This window comes from Hippoglossus stenolepis, chromosome 1 (assembly GCF_022539355.2).
Source record: "Hippoglossus stenolepis isolate QCI-W04-F060 chromosome 1, HSTE1.2, whole genome shotgun sequence".
Taxonomy (NCBI): domain Eukaryota; kingdom Metazoa; phylum Chordata; class Actinopteri; order Pleuronectiformes; family Pleuronectidae; genus Hippoglossus; species Hippoglossus stenolepis.
This window is the reverse complement of record NC_061483.1, coordinates 24,915,586-24,930,708: the sequence shown is the minus strand read 5'-3', so window position 1 is coordinate 24,930,708 and position 15,123 is coordinate 24,915,586. Positions and strand designations below refer to the sequence as shown.

The window sequence follows — 15,123 nt, the reverse complement described above, 5'->3', positions numbered from 1 at the left end:
AGAAGGTATTTTGGTCTTCTATCTCTATTTTTATCATTATTATTACTATTATTTATTACCTTCTGTCTGTATTTAATTTTAATTTTAATTTTAATTTAATTAATTAAATTTAATCTAAAACTCTAAAAGAAAAAAAAGGTTTTCTGAAAATGTGCGGCTTCTTAATCAATTCCTGAATTTCCCGTCTGTCTCCAGGGACCTCCCGGCTCCTTTGACTTCCTGCTGCTGATGATGGCTGACATCCGTAATGACATCATTGAACTGCAGGAGAAGGTGTTCGGCGAGCGGCGAGGCATCTCTCTGGACAGTCCTCCTCAGGCCAGCGGGGATGTGGATTTTGTAGATTGGGGCTCGGGCCAAGGAGATCTGATGGTCAATACTTGACCTTTGACCTCGGTCACAGTAACGGTTACTAAAGCCCAGCAACAAAATCACCAAACTTGACTCTTTTCTTCACTGATAAAGGACATTGGTGGTCAAAGAGCCAAAATGTAAATAATTCTTAAAATCACAGCTGGGATGAAGTGGGCAGGGAGCCTCAGCGGTTACACCCTCAACGCTGCCACAGTCTGTAACACGGGGAGATCCAAGGATTACGAAATGAAACGCATTCTCCCTGCAAGCGAGCGAGTCTCCCCGCTGCCGTTCATATGCTGTGGTGTGAGTGAGGGAATTGCGTGCGGGACATAGAGTGAGAAAGACACAGTGTGAGCCTTCATGTCTGAGTCTCTGAGCTGTGCCTCTGAGCTGAACCACTTCAAACGATGAACTTTATCGTCTACATCTCTTCCTGTTCCTGAGTCTGTCCGTGGAAGCTGTGCAGCCGCTGACAGTGTGCCTGCAGGGCATTGGTACAAAGACCCAGGACCCGCACCCTGAGCCTCCCCTGCACCTGACTGCAGCATTCAGCCCTCGAGTCAGAGATACTTTCCACTCCGAGGCACAGACTTCACAGACAAATTCAATGCAGACAACCGTAATGTTGACAGTAACAGTAACGCCTGATGTAATGCTGATTATGCCATTAACATCTCAATTCAAGTATGATTAAAGAAACATTTACTGCAGCAATACATTCATTTAAAAATAATATAAAAAATGTCACATATACAACAGAGTCAATCTTGTGACAGTAACGTTAACATAAGCAGAATCTGCTTCTTATAAAAAAGACACAAAAAAAGCTGTAAAACTAAAAGGAATAAACATATTATAACTGAAATTGTCTAAAGGGAACAGTTTCATGGAATTTGTTTTACATGTTTTCATATTGCACACATGTTTCTGTCAGTAGTTTGTCAGAAACATGTTCGACATGAAGAAGGAAGGCAACTTTAAAGTTTCTTACTGTGAAGCAGCAGCTGCCAAGAAGGATCAACCCATTGCTCAATAAAGGTTTTGCCTAATATAGATTTTAACTGTTTAATGGGGATTTTTATTCATAATGTTCACAGAGTTATTTTGTAACGTTGATCGTCAAATTGCAAATTATCAAGATTAAAGATCTAGTTATTGCATCAAAAACTAGATTGTCAGTAGAGAGCATACCTCCACCAAGGCCCAGCAGTCTTCTCATGAAACTGAATTAGTTAAATTCACATGATCCAGATTTTTAATTGGTTCAAATTCAAAAACAAATTCCTGTATCCGCCCCCTGATCTTAATCTGCACCAAAATTGAATGGCTTCTTCCCTGGTAATCCGTCCAGTAGGTACTCCCACTGAGTATCAAACAAACAAATGCAGATGAAAACATAACCTCCTTGGCGGATGTAATTAATGTGTGTACCTGTAGCAGATTCTTTTTCTAGGAAATTATAATAAGAAAGATGGAGACATAGTAACAGTTCAACATTAGGGAAATGTGATTATTTGCCTCTCATCAAGCGAAGATTGATACGACTCATGTCAATGAAATATGAAGTATGGACATTAGGCTGGTGTGAATCTTCTCATTGAGGAAAGTCAATAAAATGTCCCACTGTGCATAGTATAGTAGCACTGCAATTTGTTGACACTTCTTCAGTGAATTCAGCTACAGTCACTACTATAAAGAGTGATTGAAGTTGCAATAGTTCAATGAGCTGCGCACATGTAATTGATGTGTGATAGAGCAAGATGCAGTGTGTGTGTGTGTGTGTGTGTGTGTGTGTGTGTGTGTGTGTGTGTGTGTGTGTGTGTGTGTGTGTGTGTGTGTGTGTGTGTGTGTGTGTGTGTGTGTGTGTGTGTGTGTGTGTGTGTGTTTCCATTTGTATTACAGTGGTAATAATGGACTGTATGATTAGATCAGTTGGGACTCTTATGTATTCATCGAGGAATTGTTAAAGGTGAAGTGAACAGTTTCAGATGATAACTGCTGGTTTCTCTTCTTTTCCAAAGCAGAATGAGAAATCAAACCTTGAATATCAAAAGCAGGTAACAGATCCCCAAAATCTGAACAACAGATTCAAAACCCAAGACGAGTGGATGAGCAACAATGTGCTGTTGATGCAGAATTTGTGAAGAGTTCAAAACCACGAGGTATCCCTGTTCCCTAAATGATTTTTTACTCAGTGCCACCAGCAGAGGGTACTAATACACAGATAATCCCCCCTTCGAAAGTTAATCTCTGTGAACACAAGCAAGGTAAAACAACCAGATTCTTGAGTTCTCACAGCACTATTTCCTTTGAGTGAATATAATAACTATCCATAAAACATCCTAAAAATATTCAATGCATCCCAAACATGCAACTAATAGAAAATAAGTAAATCATCCTAGCATTTATGTGCGAGGCTCATGCCCCCTCCTCATTATCCTCAGCACTGACTGTGGGACTGTAGCGTGGCTAGGTGTCATTATAGGTGTAAGCATCAGAGGTCAGAGGTCAGAGGTCAAATGCCTGGGCATAAACAGCTGGAGGGATAATTATAGACCGCAGGCTTTCTGAAGGGGGCCTGTCAGGGCTCGTACCCACCACCAAGGAGAGGGTGTTCAGAAAAGGAGAACACACACACATGTTTGATCTGCTGAGGCTGAGTTCACTCTCTCTGGCCTTTCTGATGCCTTTGATTCTTTGATCCTGACGCACAGATCTCAGTGAAGCTGTGTGTGTGTGTGTGTGTGTGTGTGTGTGTGTGTGTGTGTGTGTGTGTGTGTGGGTGTGTGTGTGGGTGTGGGTGTGTGTGTGTAAGTGTGTGTGTCTGTAAGTGTGTGTGTGTCTGTGTTTTACTTGACAGGCTTCTCACCTAACAGCTCCGCCCCCTGTCGTGCGGTCACTGCTCACAGTGCAGTCGTTGCCAGGGCAACCAGGATCAGGAAAAACAACATGAAACAATTTAAGAACCATGTCAGTGAGAGAAAGAGATTATCTTATTTCCTTCACCACTTGTCATGCAACTGGAGGCTCTGCTCTCAGCCTGTAGGGGACAGCAGAGAGAAGGTCAACAGAGTCCAAGTGGAAGCAAAAAGTTCACCCGCGTCAAAGTAGTTGTTCATTATCAGATCAGCGCTCAGAGCAGAGACTGTCTTACTGTCAGTGAGGCAGACGTACCGCACACGTAGAACTTACATCTCATGTCAGCTTGTAAGAGTCATTGTCTTTTATTAGCAATAGAGTAAATATAGATGTATTTTCCTTTTTCTCCTCATATGATCATATCTGTGACTATCAGTTACATAACAAATTTCACAAGTGCGTCCATCCCATCTGAGGCAGTTGTGATGGCAGCCTCACTGATGTTGCACTGCGAGCAGAGTTGTGCAACTATTTGCTGGCATCTTCAGATGAGAATAAATACACAACAGATAAAATTTGGCCAGATATTTCCGAGTATGAGGGGAATTTCCGTACTGGCACACAATGGCCAACCATAAATACACCTCATGCACGACAGGGCTGTCACTTCAAACAGTCTGGGCCTCACTGTGTGTGTGCGTGTGTGTTTATGTGGGAAGCAGCTTATGGGAGCAAGCGAGTTAGCGTGTCTGTGATTGGGTGTGTGTGTGTAAGACAGGGGGGAGTGTGTACTGTAGTGTTATTGGAAATACAATTGAGTGCATTTAAGTACACACTCAGGTCAATTAATGCAGTTGTTATGGGCTCCTCTGCTGATCTGTGTCTGAGTCTTTTTGGGCTGCTTTCAGTTAATGTGCATTATTTATTTTTCTCCAGCTCACTGTGCACCAGTTATTATTACTGTAAAAGACCAAATCTAAAATATACTATGAATCACCCATAGTACAAATTTTGTGATTGAATTTATTGATTCCAGGTGAGAACTGACGTCTGCAGTAGTAAGCTACTAAGTATAATCAATACACAAAATTGACACTGAAAACCTGTGTAATAGATTGTTATAGATAATCCACCGTAGTGATATTTTTAAATGTATTTGTACAAATGTAATCTATTTCAAGCTGTTCAAATCAGTCCCACTTTTTGCCGAATTACAATGTAATTATTGCCTTCCTTAGAAAACACATTTAAAATGTGGGTTTCCTGTCATTTCATTACTGTTAATTATATAATACGTTTGTAAAATACCCTAATCACATAAAAATGACATCTTGAAAATGATATGTCATATGCTTTGTTAAATGATGATGTAATTTGTTTTATGGTCTATAACATGTAATGGTATGCCTGAACAGATAACCACCCTTATGGTAGAGAAGGTACAAGCATTTATTTTGAAATTTACAAAGCATATCAGTTACTATGTTGCAACAAAAAAAAACATAGATTTTTTTTGTATTGGATGCAAGTCCCTAAGGAAAACAGATTACATAACATATTACCAATTTTATACTTTATACATTATACAATAATGATTTTGTTCTTCTATAAACACTGGTTGATCATTCCTCTTCACTTCATGCTCAAAATCAGATGAGGTCATGTTAATATCTATGTGTGGGCTTCCCGAAACCTCCCTGCACTGTTATATTAAAGCCTCGCAGTACTAGTAGTTATACTGTCATATGTGAGCCTACGTGAGAAGTATAAAAATTGTTTTCAGGATGAATGCAGGCTTCAGTAGCAAGTCAGCGGAGCTGCAAGTTTATCATCAATCGTTTCTTTGTAATGCATGAAGGCAACGCCTAGTGAGAGAAAGAACAGATAGGTGGAAATTGTGCTGATCTTTCGAGGAAATACCACAAATGTATGAGGCACATCTAGGTCAGGTTCCCGCTCATCAAAGGTCCAACACACATAACAACGTTACAGTTAAAATCTACTATTCTACTATATACAGGGGGAAAGCCCTGAAAGCCTCAATAGCAAAATTCTGGGGGCTTTGGGAAAATATTAAATAAATTGTCATTAATATGTCTTTTTAAAGCGTACTTTGTCCAAATTTAGGTAGGCAGGGTTTCCACTATGCTCATTTTGCAGCAGCGGCCTGTCGCTCCTCTATGTTTTGGGGAAACACACATTATAGGTCCGGTATCCTTGCACCTTTGTCCTACCTCGCCACTCACCCATTGACCTGCGCTCACTTTACACTTTAACGATAAACACCAACACTGATCAGAAGTTATAGGACCTCAACAGTACTGAAGTTTACTTTGTGTGTCATTTTGGTTGACTTTTAGTTGAGTCACATTAGCTTTGCCCATCTCTGCTGTAACCTTCGTAGCAAACAAAGTATGACAAAGGAAAATCACACTGCTAGCCAGTTAGCCAAATAGCCAGTCAGCTGCTTTTTCCTTCCACTATTTGTATTTGTCGCTTGAATGGATCCCTATTATTTGCTGAGTAACATTCAATATATTACCTCATCAGCGAACATTATTTGTGCCTGAGTCACATAAGGTAGATTGTCATCTGCAATGGTGGTGAAGACAACAAATCCTCATCATCAAATATGTCTTTGTCCTGATTGAGAGACCCATAGCAGCTGAAGTTACATATTGTATGTTCAAAGCTGCAGTAATTCATATGTTTGCATTAACAATGGCTCAAATTACAATGTGTAGGCCAAAGAATTTTACCATTGAATATATGTGTAATATATGTAATATATGTTATATACATGTACTATAACAACAAGTACAAGTGACATAAGGACAACCAGCAACTAACAGCAGCTGCAGACAGTACTGGTTGATGCAGCTTCAGTCTGACTCCATGACTAAAACTAACAACCTATTGTGATATTCAGAGGTGACAGAAACCTCAACGTGTATGTAATCAGATTTAATGAGTCAGCAAAAGGGCGAGGAAGTTGCCTGGCCCTGCAGGGGAAGCGCTCCACTTCTTTTAGAAATACCTCAGGGTCCGCAGCCATCGCGGGCGTTAGGTAAATCACGTGTCCATCATCGCTGGGGTATGCAGCTGCGTGCAACAAGAAAAGGAGCACACACATATGAAAACATGTCTTACTATCTAACATGCAGCCTCACACACACACACATGATCTCCCGCACGAAACACAGGCATGCCACAGAACACCTGACAGGTGCAGGCGTGGTCTGCTGCGAGACACGCTATCTTGACACGCTAACTCATTCTTAAATCTGAGTTACATGCCTGAGGCAGAGTGCTGAGAATCCTAGTTTACTCTCTGAAGCCTGTTCCTCTTCCAGTCCTTGTCTCTGGGCACACCCTCTTCCGATTGTAGGCTAACTTCTGTCACTCTGCTCATAATGGAGCTGCTAAGAGGCCTGAGAATATGAGCTCGTCTGATGAGTAATGGACGTATTAGCTGTGTCAAAAGCATGCCACCAATCCCATGATCAGTATGTATTATCTGTTGTCCTGCAGGTGTCTCTTCAAGAAGCTACTGGATGAGACTCTTTCAGAAACACTGATACCTCAATCAAGACCTGACCAGCGCCGGCTGAACTTAGGCACCTCAGTGTCATTGGTGGTGCCTTAGAGGATTTCTTTGCAGGTCCCTCTGAGGCACATATGGAAGCTCATTGAAGCTCAGTGTGCAAACAAATGGTTAAAAGTCATATTGTTTTAATCTAAAAATGTGTGTGGTCGTGGCTGCCAAACCGCAAGCTTCCCACATTTTCTCACAGTTTGAAAAGCCAGATTTATTTATCATGTGAATAACACACATGACTTGATTCTACAGATATAACATAAGTACTATACCATATATTTAATAATGCATAGCAAAGAGTTACCAGGAGGTTTTACTTTGCTTCACAGGACAGTTGCACTTGATTGGCATCGTTATGGCAGAATTGGAAAGAAGAATCTGAGAGGGCGGATTAATAGCAACACGCTGTGTAAACTCCCCTTGCCCGAGGCACTTGGTCTTTATACACCTTGGCTTCCTCTGTCATTAACAAGTTGTTTTCATGCGCGCAGCAGAGCCAAGAGTGTGAAAAAACCGGATGAGCGAGTCCACAGGTCTCTTGTCTTTTGGGGAGAAGGAGAGCGTTGCCTCTGGTTGCAGAGTTGCCTGCTTGCGTGAGGACAACAGCTTCATCATTCTAGACCTCCTGACCTGGCCCGTGGCAGCAGCACTTTTACACCTTGCTTTTCTTCTTTTTGCAGGCTCAGAGGCATACAAATTCTCAATGACAGGTGTTAACGTTCATGTATTTCAGTTACACGTTGACAGATGCACGTTTGTCATGTGAGCAGCAACCCATGCAACAAAACTGTGGAGGGGTTGTTCAATGTCTGAACCTGGTCAAAAGTTTACAATAGGCCCTCAGGGCCCCAATTGAGGGTGTTAAAACAAATTAGGTCCCAGGACAGCCTTCCTCAAAAAAGTAGGGACACTACTCATTTATGAGAAGAACCAGGCTTGCATCCTAAAAAAGCTGCACAGACATGAAGTCTGCTGTTGCCCTCTGCTGCACAAACAGCTTTAGTGACTTTTAGCTAATTGTTTAGATTTTATGGGCCATTACACTGCTATTTACTATTGTTAACATGTTTCCAGACGCAACATGCAGGCATTTTAAGCTAACCAAACAGTTTCACGATTAGCCAAGCTCAGAGGCCATCAGCTAGCGTCTGACAACGAATTAGCCTCTGGGGGCAACAGCCAATGTTTTAGGGCTTCTAGTGTAGAAATCCAGGCCAAGACTCTGTTTGCCATACACTTTTAACCATCCGTTTAGTTCTGTTTACACAAAACACAAAAAGTGATATTTTTTGTAAATGTTTTAGATCCAGGCAACGTTTTGGCTAATCTCTATTAGTCCAGCCTCCCTGGCTCTCCTTACATGGACTACCAAACCAACTAAAGCCTGCTCAAATGTGATTGGTCAAACTAGAAATGGAAACTTTCAGCTTTCTGCCAAAAATCTTGTCCCTTGCACTAACTTTGTCATATGTGACCTTTGCTGCAAGGTCGCATTAGATGTCAGTCCCAGGATAGAGGAGCCTCTAGGACCTGACTGTGACTCGGTTGTATAGACAGATTGTTACTGTCAGCTGAGGGAGGCCTTTAGCCTCACATTAACACTCTGAACTTGTTTTTGTTGGATGCAGGAATACATAGTTAATTTTTGCACATATCACCTATCTGCAAATTAGTTAAATGAAAACTTGCTTCTCTTCCACTTCAATCCATCAAAACATATATTAGCCTATTTCACAATGTCACTAGTGTATTGTGCACATGATGAACACTGATTAATGTTTGGAAATCAACAGTGTTCCCACAGCCGCAGCCACTCTTTGCAGTCTGTCAGTCATTTTGCTGTCAGCAACATAATAGGAGTATTTTACACTGGCTTGTTTTATGATGATGAAAATAGCAATGTTGCGTTGATGACGTCTGTTCCTACAGTCTTCACATTCTTCAAAACAAATGCAAGTTGTAACATCTCCTGTCAACAGTGTTTCCTTTTGCAATGGCAGTTAATCTTCTGTGTTCTTCCCAGTTACTTGAGGAGGTGTTGTTGTTCTTGAGCCAAACCACAGCTAGATAACTGCGGTGGCATGCTGACAAATCCCTAAATCAACCCATAGCACACATGGAGGCAAACAAATGTATCTGTATAAGACACCTGAAGCGTTCAATCTCAAATACAAATCACCTTGATTGTCAAAACTGATACATCCACAGTCATTCATCCTGCTGACAGTGCAGACAAATGGACACAAAACACACACACATACAGACCCACCACACACAGCGCAATATCCCTGACTGTTGTTTTTGGCTCAAGCAGGCTGGGATTTTTGGCATGATATTGCTATCTATAATAATGGAAGTTCCAAGTGGCCTCCTTTTTGAAAACAGGCTGATAATTCAATTTGAACTTGGCAACCAATGTGCAGTCACTAGTAGCATTACCAAATTACTCCCACCATAACAAAGGTCTTGCTTAGGCAGCAGTTGGAGAGTGGCAGAGAGACTGGAGGCTATAGTGCCTCTCTTTGAATCGTTATTTATCCATACTGCCAATGCTCTCTCTTGTTATGCAGTAGTGTTAAAGGTTGTCGAAGGCTTCTTTTACCTGCCAGGCAGTGGTTTTCTTATGAATCAACTTGCAGAGACTTGCCTTCAGGTTAATCTAGGAACTCCTGTCTTGTGTAAATTTTCATTAAGCTTACCTTACTGGCACAATAATTAAAACAAGTGAAAAAATATGACAGGTTCTTGGAGAAAAAAAGCAGTGCTACCACGTGATTAACAGTAATATGTTTAATGACAACAAAATACCATCAATATCAGAGCCAAATAAAGAACACAACACCAAACACCTCCAGTTTCATTTGAATGTGTTGGTGTAGGTAGGTGGAGAGGTAGGTAGGTCTTTAATTGGGTGGGAAGGGTAGGTAGGTAGGTAAGTAGGTAGGTAGGTAGGTGGGTAGGTAGGTAGGTAGGTAGGTAGGTTTTTAGTTGGGTGGGAAGGTAGGTTGGTTGGTTGGTTAGTAGGTAGGTAAGTTGGTAGGTCATTCATTGGGTAAGTAGGTAGGTAGCACGTAGGTAGCTGGGTGGGTGGGTAGGTGGGTACATTGGTAGGTAGGTCTTTCATTGGGTGGGTAGGTAGATAGAAAGGTAGGTATATGGCTAGATTGGTAGGTACGTAGGTGGGTAGTTACATGGGTAGGTAGGTGTGTGACAGCCTCAGTGCCATTATGTTTAGGTGAAAATACCATGAGGCGGTGATCTATTAATGAGAGGGGAGCATTGTGAGTATGTGCATTTCTGTATGTTGGTGCCTGTGCTTGGGTGCTGATGTTCATCTATCAACACGTGTGCAGACTGAAGGTGGAGCTTTTCATGGGTGAATAGTCCTGTAGGATACTTTTCTCTGATAAAAATGTTTGACGACAGTTAGAAAGATGTTTTGATTTACAGGCCTTAATGTTGCTGGTCTTTTAGATCGTAATGGTTTTGCTACAGTGACACTGAAGAGGTTGAAGAGGTCTTTCTTTCTTTTCTTATTCATACATGGTTTCACACATACTCAAAAGTATATACACACACACACACACACACACACACACACACACACACACACACACACACACACACAAAGAGAGAGAGAGCATGCCTTTCCTATTCGCCTATTAAGGTAAAACAGAGGAGTGCCTGCTGGGTCATGAAAGTTTGTGAATAAAACACGACCATATAATTAAGCCTGGCTCTGCTCTCAATGGTATTTTTGTTTTGTGTTATACTGCGATCAGCCACAATGAGGTGTAGAGCAGTAACTGAGGGTTAAGTACAAAACATGAATGACAGCAACAGGATACATTCATCCTCTCTGTTGCATAACTGTGATTCACACACACTTGTTGTTGACTCATACAGTGAAGGTGATAATTATACTAAGTTTTTTGTTTTTGGGGGGGAGGAAGTAGCCAATTGTCGATGTCCTGTCCCTTGAATAATGTAAAACCTGGTCCTTTTCACCTTTGAAATATTCCGGGTCTCTGTTACTCGTTTGTTCTGGGCACCATGTTCTTGGGACCTGAATCTTCTGTCAAGGTGAACCAAGGCAAATGAGTCCCAGGTGACGAACCAGACGTGATGATTCAAGAGCACCTAGTACAGTACAGTATTAACAGGCCAAAAGAGGCTGACCACTTTCATTCTTGTTGTTATGTCACGGATGACACATATTTGTGGGACAGTGGCCTCAGATTTGCAAAGAAGACGGTGAAATTAACGTTTACAGACACACCAGTGGCCACGTGAGGATGTACTTAGACACAGGAAACAAAGATTTTATGACGCCAAGAATCAAACAAAAGATTCACATACTGTGCTAATAGCTCCCAACAATTTTAATTGAGCATCTTTTCGATCTACCAGACATTTTCATCAGGCGGTATCAAATCACCACACATCACATGCAGAACGAGGCGGTATGTATAGACGCAGACACATTCATCACTCACGTGTTTGGAATGTGCATGACTGGTAAACAATTAACTCTCAGGCTGGACCAATCAGAGCAGAGATGGACAACACTGTCCTATACTCCCACATGAGGGACAGAGCACGCCACTATGAGAGGGGCAGAGGCCACTAAAAACATCAAGATCAACATTATACAGTCAAATATAGGTCATCAGACATAGGTTAAAAAAAAGAATGATGTATTAATTTATTTTTTACCTGTGTGATTGATGACCTATGTTTGATAGTAGATACTGAATATATGAGTAGAAATAGCTGTAGCTAATTTCATAATCACATTCATTAGGTGTTGAGATATTTCAGTTTGGACAGAAGTGGTTGAAGTGTGGGATTTACCGGCGTATACTGAGGTTGCTGTAGCAATACATTCACTAACTGGGTGTTGAAAGTCAGAGCTGTATGTTTACATTCTTGGCAGGAAGTGGGGCATGTCGGGAATGGGCACTGGATTCTGGCAAGGTTGTCACCTCTTTAATATGTGATATTCATACAGTCATTTGGTCGGGGCAGACAATATTTTAATATATTTGATTCTTACCAGCATATAACACATTGGACTGTCACAGATGGACACATCATCTGTCAGGCTCCCTCAAATTTCAGTGAATGTTCTGCAGCGAAAATTGATTTCACTTTGCTTGTTTTGCTTCCCTCATCTGATAATTACACCATATAAACATGACTTGTTCAATCAAGTATGTTACAATTAGGTTTTTTTTATGCAACACGAGATCTGGGTTCAGTCCTGTCTGCAGTGCCTCCAGCTCCACTGAGTACAACTGGTGGTTCTTATCGCGGTCAGGCCCATAAGAGATAGTGTTTTTGTTGCACCAGTCACTCCCCACTTGCGTAGCAAATATGCAAACGCTTCGCATTGGCCAGGTGAATTCACATTGATAAACACAAGGAAAACACTGCTATAGTAGTTGTACACAGTTTTGCAATCGACTGTGAAAAAAATGTGGGCACAAGTCTTTTACAGACTGCCAAAGACTAAAGAGAGGAGACGTTGTAATTCAGCATGTTTTACAATGTCAATATGTAGAATGTAAAGTCATGCATGAGATTATTCATTGGTTTATTTGAGCAATGACCTCAACACTGACATGAAGAGATGATGTCAGTACCTTACAATTACACGTCACTTTTCCTCTCCCAGGATTATTATCTGTTTTAATACACTGTCATTTCAAGCACAATTATCCCCAAACTGCAGTTTTGTTCCCCAGGTACCTACAAAAATACTCTTAATATGGTGCTTTATTTTTTTTTTTTTCTGAAATATTGTATAGTATAGTATTGTACAGTACGCTACAGTATAGTACAGTACAGTTTGTATAGTATAGTATGATATAGCAAAGTATAGTATAGTATGCATTTGTCATGGTATAGTATAGTATATTTGTCTTCCACTGTAGTGTACTAGAGTACCAGTAAGAAGCAGTAGTTATTTCTCTGCTACCTGGTATACAGAATTGAATGGTATGCTACGGTATGGTACTGTGCAGTACAGTACAGCACAGTACAGTACAGTACAGTACAGTGTAGTGTAGTGTAGTGTAGTATAGCATGGTATGGTATGGTATGGTGTTGTGTTGTGTTGTGTAGTATAGTACAGTGTAGTGTAGTAGAGAATAGTACAATATAGTGTATTATAGTGTAGTGCAGTATTGCATAATATAGTATATTTAGTGTGCATCCGTCATAGTATAGTATAATACTTAACTCCACAATATTTACCAGAGTACCAGTAAGAAGCACTAAGTATTTCATTGGTACCTGATTAAAGGTTCAGTGTGTAGAATTTCGAGACATCTAGTGGTGAAGTTGCATGTTGCAGCTAAATACCCCTCCCCTCACCCTCCCCTTCCAAACACGAAGGAGAACCTGTGGTAGCCAGTTCTAATAAAAACAAAAAAAACATGGCGGCCCCCACTCCCAATGTAAATATAAAATGTTTGAATATAAAGGGCCCATTCAAGAGTAAAGAAAACAACAACTCATACAATTTTGATGATTACACACCAGTGAAAACATCATTAGGATTGTTTTATATCTAATTTCTGCCAATAGATCCATTTCACCTCAATCTTACACACCATACCTTTAAAACAAAGATAATTACATAGTTAATCACAGCTTAATATTTCTGTAGTGTTCCCAATCTTTATTGTCTTCTCGTCATCAGTGAAGAAGCAAGATGGGGAGTTCTATTTATTTGTTCCTACATTGTACCTGCGAGGATCCACACCAACATTACCAAACCTGTGAGTGCATTGTTTTATTGTTGCTTGTGCAAGGAGAACCAGTTGAACTGAGTTAACCTACTCGAGTGGTTAAGACAATGACAATGGTAAACAGCTCCCATGTCTTTACTGGCAGAGTTCTCCTCTGCCCTACAACTGCCAAATAAAACAGCTTGTAAACAGTGCGAAAGATCCTGAATGACAGAGGGTTAGGACACTTTGTCAAGCTGCTGCTGTCATTCACAAAAAGCTTTTTCATTCATCTGTTCCTGGGAGTGGCTCCAAGATTGTTTACATGCTCACTGCGGCGCTTGGAAAACTGAAATTACAAGTCGACCGTTCAGTTCAATGCTTAATTTATTTTTCTTTGATAAAAATAAAAACACAGACATAATATATTGTGCATTTTACCAGGTCGATGTATCTTTGTTAACCACATCATTAGTCTCTATGCAGGTTATAATACTATATTTTACAGAACTTTGGTTGCAGCCGCTACCACCTCTCTTCATAAGTTACATGTTTCCCTGATATCAAAGTGCTGTTTGCAAGTGGGGAGCATTTGTTCTGATTGCTCGAAAGTGTACGTATGAGTTACACTGTGGCAACTCTACGGTGAAATGGCATACCTGCACATTGACTCACATGTCTTTGTGCATATACAAGAAACTGAGGCGTATGCTTAGCAAGGACATAGTTGGTGCCACACCCATGCTTTTACATCTTTCCTCTTTATGACCTTACTTTACTGCCCTCGCCAAACACACTACATTTTTTAGATATTTTGTATTACAATCACAAATATTTGATGTGATTTCAAGGATAACTTCTAAACAGCTGTCTTGGCCTAATTTATTTAGTTTGTTTTTTGACAGGAACAATGCAGCGAAACATTCCCACATATCAAAATAGTTTTGGCCATGATATGGCCAACTCTGCCACATCCGGACCACATACTGCGTGGAGTGATGGCACTTCGGCAGTCCGCTCCTGATTGCCAGATATGGGCCTGGGACACAAGAAGGACTAAAGTGGCCCACGTCAGGACTTTTCAATTTAAAAGGTTGACAGCTGCATGATGAGTGACTGCAGGCTTGATTTAGTTTCAGCGTTTAACTCTTTTAACTTTTTCAGCTCAGATCAGTTTGTGTTCGTATGTGGGTAAGGGAAATGTTTCGGTAGGGAATTGCAAAAAAGATTTTCTATTATTGAGAAAGATGACTGACCGAAAGTTGTTTTTCACTGTGTCATCCTGCAATTACCGGTCTCCGATCCTCTGGTGGTTTCAACATATACAAGCCATTTGTACTGTAAATGATTTGTTGTAATATGTGGATACAAATTTAAAGGGATGTTTCCAGTATTTTCCCAGGAAACACAGAAGAGCCAATGTTATCCTTGGAAACAATCGCTGGCATTTTAGGAAAGGAATCTTGCAGGTTTCAGTCTGACACTTTACTGTAACTCACACATGATTGTATTATGTCTACAGTCACTTTGTCGCTCCATACTATAGTTGGATGTGCTGTATGATTGTTGGTTGGC

The 15,123-nt window shown here is 40.7% G+C and overlaps 1 protein-coding gene across 1 annotated transcript in view; it reads left to right on the top strand.

The window, feature by feature from the left end:
- Window positions 1-4,557, top strand: part of LOC118113524 (collagen and calcium-binding EGF domain-containing protein 1) — a 39,417-nt gene extending 34,860 nt beyond the window's left edge. Inside the window, exon 11 of the mRNA XM_035163320.2 lies at window positions 196-4,557. Coding sequence (XP_035019211.1) covers window positions 196-384 — 189 coding nt within the window. The 3' untranslated portion in view covers window positions 385-4,557. The remainder of the gene's footprint in view (window positions 1-195) is intronic.
- Window positions 4,558-15,123: the final 10,566 nt, after the last annotated feature.